Here is a 6,000-nt window from a genome sequence, read left to right on the forward strand (position 1 = left end):
CGACATCAAGTGTGAATGAAATAAACATTCCAACCAAAAGTCAGAGATCGGGGCTTCCCTGGTGACGAAGTAGTTAAGAATCCGCCTGCCAATGCAGGGGACACGGGTTCGAGCCCCGGTCCGGGAAGATCCCACATGCCACGGAGCGGCTGGGCCCGTGAGCCATGGCCGCTGAGCCTGCGCGTCCTGAGCCTGCGCTCCGCAACGGGAGAGGCCACAGCAGTGAGAGGCCCGCGTACCGCAAAAAAAAAAAAAAAAAAAAAAAAAAAAAAAGAGACACTACAGCTTCTGTCTTGGCTTGCTCTCTTGCTCTCTCATTTCTCAGTGACTCTTCCGGGAGGAGTCAGTAACTTCTTGAACAGTCCTATGTAAGTGTTCATGTGACAAGAAACTGAAAACTCCTACCAACATCCATGTGTGTGAGCCCTCTTAGAAGAAGCTCCTCCAATCCCAGTCAAGCCTTTAGAGCAGGGGTTGCAAACTTTTTCTATAATGGTCACATAGTAAATATGTTAGGCATTGTGGGTGACCCAGTCTCTGTTGCAGCTCCCGAACTCCACGGGTGAAGCACCAAAGCAGCCAGTAGGCTGTACATAAACGAAAGAGCATGGCTGTGTCCCAATAAAACTTTATTTATGGACACTGAAATTTGAATTTCGCATCATTTGAAGTGTTAAGAGAAATGTTATTCTTCTTTTCATTTTCTTTCAGCTATTTTAAAATGTGAAAACCATTCTTAGATTGTGAGCCTTATTAAAACAGGTAATGGGTGGGTTTAACCAACAGCCATAGTTTGCCAAAGCTTCTTTCGGGTGCTAGCAACTTCACTTATAGTTTGTAACTGCATGAAAACTCAGCACCACAACCTAGTTAAGTCACTCCGAGGTCCTAACTTCAGCAACTGTAAGACAGTAAGTATGTGTTATTTTATGATGTTACTGGGATAATTTGTTATGAAGCTACAGAGAATAATACATTTTCAGCCTGGATGAGAAAACAAGACCCAAGTATATGCTATCTATAAAAGACACACTTTAGATCTAAGACATAAATAAGTTGAAGGTAAAAGGATGAGAAAAGAAGTACCATGCAATCAGTAACCATAAGAGAGTAGAAGGACAAAATTAGTATCAGACACAATAGATGTTAAAGTAAATTTTACTAGAGACAAAAGACGTTTCAGCGTGATAAAAGGGTCAATACATCAAATATACGCATCAAACTATGCACATATATTGCTAAGTGACAAAAAAGAGGTGAGTTGGTGAAAGATACTCAGTTTTATGCAAGGAGGGAAAAAAATTGCATATACATGTGTTTAGAAGTGCAGAGAGTTTTGGAAAGATACACAAGAGATAAAGACACGGGTAACAGAAGTTTGCTCTTATAAAGGAGGACTTTCATATACATATTTTATATATTTATAGTTTTTTTATTTTGAAATGACTAACACAGAAAGTTGTAAGTACAGTACAAATATTTTTTTCCCTACACTCATTTGAGAATAAGTTGCCAACATGCTTCCTGATCACCTTCAATTACTTTATTGTGTATTTCTACGAACAAGAACATTCTCTTGCATGTCCACTGTAAGGCAACGGTGAAAATCAGGAAATTAACAGATGGATAACAGATTAACAGATGGATAACTACCATAATTAACAGATTAATAGATGGATAACTACCATCTATTCCGAGACCCCAACCACCTTTATCAGTTGTGCCAACAACTGTATTTTCCACTGCATACTTTGAAATTTGTCCCGTAGGTATATCTCTAAATTCATATATATTTTTAAAATTATATATATTAAAAATTATATATATATTAAAAGTGATATTACATATTAAAAATCCTTTAACAGGCAAATAAAAATAAAAATAAACATAATGAGCCCTGGGACCAGGGGAATTCAGACTTTCCCGGGTCCTCCAGTGGGAGAGGGTCTCCTTCGTTCCACGATCCACCCAGAGATACACTCTCAAGGGCCGGGCATGGGGGTGAAGTGGCTTCAGCCGAAGGTTCTCAAGGGGCAGAAAAACGGGTCCAGAAAAAGCTCAAGTCCCGCGCCAGGGTTTGGTCTCCCCACCACCCTAGCTGTTTCAGGTTCAGAAGCAAGCAGCCCCACCTTGCTGAACCTCCGCTTTTAAACCGCAACTTCTGCAGCGGCCCAAGGGAAGGAAGGAGATCTGTCTGTTACACTTTGGCCGGAGTCCGGGCCGGAAGCCTGTGGTACATCCGCCAGGGGTGCGGATCCGGACTTTCCGAGACCCGGGCCCGGGTCTGTGAGCTGCTGGCACGCTGCCCCCACCCCCACCCCGGGCTCCATCCGCAGCTGCGAACCACGGCCGCTGCGAGCGCCTCGCTGAGGGTGCGAGGCTGGGGGCGCTCGCTTGGTCCTGGCTCCCCCGCCAACCACAGCTATTCAACGGCGACCCAGCGACGCCCAGAAACCAGGAAATCCCCACCTGGCGGTCGGGGGTGACTGGGCGTCTGTAAATACCCAACTCCCCCTACCCTCTAGAAACTCGGGGAGGGCCGGGGTCTCGGGGCCGTCGGGCGAGCCCAGATGGACGAACTGTGTGAACACGCTCGACGGCAGCCGGGCGGGACACGAGAGCCCGGCCGTTCGCGTTCCCCGTCTTCTCCGCGGGGAGGCTGCAGCTTCAGTGCGCGTCTGCCCCGGGGCGCGACCATCGGAGGCCTGTCCTGACTCGCGAACAGATGGGAGGCAGGCGAGGCCCGGATCTGCTTCCAAGCCCCTCCCCGAGCCACCTGTCGGCAGGCGCCAGTAGGCAGGCGAAACCGGCTAGAGGCAAGAAGAGGGACATCGGCGCAGGGAGCTTGAGATTCACGCACCCGGGGTCTCCAAGGGACCTGTTTGCAGACGGACCGATTGGGGGGTCCGTTACACCCACGGAGCGGGCGCCAAGGGATGGCTTGGGCCCCTGCAAATTCCCTAAGGTCGCCCCCCACCGCATTACCACCTGGCTGCTTTGCAAAGTGCTGCAGGAGGGCAAGCCAAAGCCCCACCCCCGCCAGATCGTGACCCTCCTCAGGCCTCCAGGGACACAAAGTGCCCTCGGAGACCCAGGCCCGGACCGGCCCCGGCCACGCAATCGCTGTGTGACCCTTAGTCAGTGTCTTCACCTCCCTGAGCCTGCTATTCTCGTCTATATGAAGGAGACACAGACACACAGGAGGCGCACAGACGAGAAGCTAAGACTTTATTTGCCACCCAAGACCCCTGCGCCCCGTCCCCACCCGCCCTCGTGGGAAGGCTCAGAAGATCTTCACCAAATCCAGCTTCACGTCCCCGCCCACCTCCAAGCAGCGCGCGCGCTTTGGTGGGAGCCGGTAGATGAACTCGTGGGATTCCGAGTCCCCGACCACAACCTGCAGGGGCGAGGAGACAGGTTTACGGTTGCCGAGGCGACTGCGGGCTCATTCCCGACTCGTACCCACGCTGCGTGACCTCGTCACCCACGCAACCCCGCCTTAAGGAAAAGGGCTACTCTTGATTCTGAGCCCTTGCCGTGAGGATTCAAAGAGTTCATCGTTGGCGCGGGAGTACTTTTTAAGCTTTGGCGGTGGATGTGGTCTCCACGGTGCCCGCGTCCACCGCCTCACTGTGACGCACAGATTGAAAGTGGAGAACGGCCTGGGAGCTGGAGGGTCTACAGCGACCGCTCCCTGCTGGGACTTATTTTGGGTCCTGTCTCCCAACGCATCCATTCCCCCGCCCCAGAGCCGCTACGTCAGAAGCCCGTGGACAGGGATAGGGTCCGGGATGTCCACGCCTCCCCGCTGGACACCCACCCTTTGGGCTCTTGCTCTCGCGTCCTTGCCACCGCCATACGCCTGCCCTCTAGTGCGCTTGCGCCAGGGGAGGTGAGGGACTGGGGACGCCCTGCCCAGCCTTGGCCGTGCCTCTGCCCCCCACCTCCGCCAAGGGCCTTCCTGGCCTTGCCAAGGCAAGAGACCTGGGTGTTGGCGGCCACCCCTGTGGCAGAGACGCACCTTGAAGCATTCATGCATGGCGATGATGAGCAGGTCGAAGGGCTGCCCACGGTGGAAGGCGCCGCCGAGGACGCGCTCCTCTGAGCCCCAGGCGCCGCACTCCATGGTGTTGATGACCACCGTGGATTCAGCCAGCCGGGGGTTGAAGTGCAGGACGATCTCACTGTCCGTCTCGTCACTGCACATCAGGTTCACGTGGAACCTGGTAGGTGGCGGATGGGCGGGGGCGTCGGAGGCAGGACTTACCGATTGCCAGAGCACACCCAAGTTTCCAGGGACCTGAGAGCCGCTCGCCAGTGAAGGAGGGGTGCTGGACCGGAGGCCAAGGAGCCCGGATTCCAGGACATCCAGAAACCAACCGGGGACCTGGACACACACCCACCTAGGCGAGGCTCACCGTACTATGGCCTGGGTCCCCCTCACTTCCAGAGTCTGGGAGTTGCCAAGGAGTCATGGTCCTGAAGACCAGGGTGCTCCTGGTTCCCAAGTGTTCTCCGGTTCCCAACCAGAGTGCTCCTGAGCCCCCAGTCCTCAGAGGGCTGGGAACAATGCCAGGGACCCCAGTATTCCCAGGCATCGTAGATTCCCAGAAATCCTGAAGCTCCCGACCCAGGAAGTCATAGGTGTGATTGCTGAGGCCTCCCAGGGGCCCAGGGCACCTCTGACTCACAGGCTGTGTTTCCACAGTTGCTTCAGACTCAGACTGGAAGTCTTACTGTAAGTAAGAACCTTGGATTGTCCCGGAACCCACTAGATTCTTAGAAGGATGTAGGGACCCCAGGTACACTGTCCTGGGACAAATGAGTAAAGACATCAGATTCCAGAAGGTGGGAAATAGCTTGGGGATTCCAAGATCCTGGTGAGTAAAGTTGGCCTGGGGCTTCGTTCTCTGCGCTGTAACAAGTGGGGTCAGCTGAGCCTGGAGACCTGCCACCCGTTACCGCTGAGGCTTGGAGGTCTCACCTGTCAGCCTCTTGGTTGACAACACCACGGATTCTCAGCACGGTGCCGACTTCGAAGCCCTCGGGCAGCGGGGTCGTGTAGGGCACGCTCTACAGCAGCAGGAGTGCGGGGGCCAAAGGGGATCAGGGAGGCAGAGGAGAGAGACAGATGGGTCAGCGCCGGGGAGAACACGACCGGGACCCAGACCGGCAGAGTCAGAGAGCAGAAGGGCACAGAGGCAGAGGAAAGAGGGCCAGGCGTAGGGAAAGGGCTGGAGAGAGGAACGCAAAGAATCGACAGGAAGATACTCAGAGAGGTAGAAAGTAAGGGGGAAACACCAAGGGGGAGACGGGAGCATGGGATGGATTGGGTCAACCAGAAAGAACAGCCCAGAACGTCATAGCACACCCGAACACCCACTTTCTCCTTGAAACAGGAGACCTCAGCCAAGCCCCAGCCTCTACCCCATGCCGGTGCAGCCTTGGGTCCAACACCTCGCCACCCCCGGAGCACTCACATAAGACGGTGCCATGGCTGGAACGGCGGACAGGCAGTGGCGGTGGTGGGTATGGCTGCCGGGACCTTAAATAGAAGCAGGGCGTGGCTGGCCCTGGTGACTCACCGTCACCCCTTTCCACACCCACCACCCACACCTGGCACAGACCCTGGCCCTGGGGCCATGCTGGCCAGCACCCTCCTTCTAGGGCCTCTGACACCCCTGCAATCCCTGAGTATTCCCAGGTGTACCGTCCCTCTCCTCTGAGCTAATAATGATAGGAACAGTTAACAATAATAAAAATAATAACATTACAGGGACTTCCCTGGCGGCGCAGTGGTTAAGAATCCAGCTGCCAGGGGAGAGGACACAGGTTCGATCCCTGGTCCACGAAGATCCCACATGCCTCAGAGCAGCTAAGCTCGTGCACCACAACTACTGAGCCTGTACTCTAGAGCCTGCGAGCCACAACTACTGAGCCTGCGTGCCACAGCTACGGAGCCCGTGTGCCACAACTATTGGAGCCCGCGGGCCTAGAGCC

General features: G+C 54.2%; 1 protein-coding gene across 1 annotated transcript; it reads right to left on the bottom strand.

Annotated features, from left to right (window-relative positions):
• Positions 1 to 3,238: 3,238 nt before the first annotated feature.
• Positions 3,239 to 5,549, bottom strand: LGALS7B (galectin 7B). Its single transcript, XM_028478345.2, has 4 exons — positions 5,481 to 5,549; positions 4,985 to 5,073; positions 4,022 to 4,223; positions 3,239 to 3,397 (listed from the first exon to the last, which is right to left on the bottom strand). The coding sequence occupies exons 1-4, from the start codon at positions 5,493 to 5,495 to the stop codon at positions 3,284 to 3,286; spliced, it is 420 nt and encodes a 139-aa protein (XP_028334146.1). The 5' UTR covers positions 5,496 to 5,549; the 3' UTR covers positions 3,239 to 3,283.
• Positions 5,550 to 6,000: the final 451 nt, after the last annotated feature.

This window comes from Physeter macrocephalus, chromosome 17 (assembly GCF_002837175.3).
Source record: "Physeter macrocephalus isolate SW-GA chromosome 17, ASM283717v5, whole genome shotgun sequence".
NCBI classification, from domain to species: domain Eukaryota; kingdom Metazoa; phylum Chordata; class Mammalia; order Artiodactyla; family Physeteridae; genus Physeter; species Physeter macrocephalus.

Coding starts and splice junctions, on each gene's coding strand:
- LGALS7B (XM_028478345.2), bottom strand. Junction 4,224..4,984: donor GTCAACCAAGAGGCTGACAG/GTGAGACCTCCA, acceptor GCCACCTACCAG/GTTCCACGTGAACCTGATGT. Junction 3,398..4,021: donor CCATGCATGAATGCTTCAAG/GTGCGTCTCTGC, acceptor TCGCCCCTGCAG/GTTGTGGTCGGGGACTCGGA.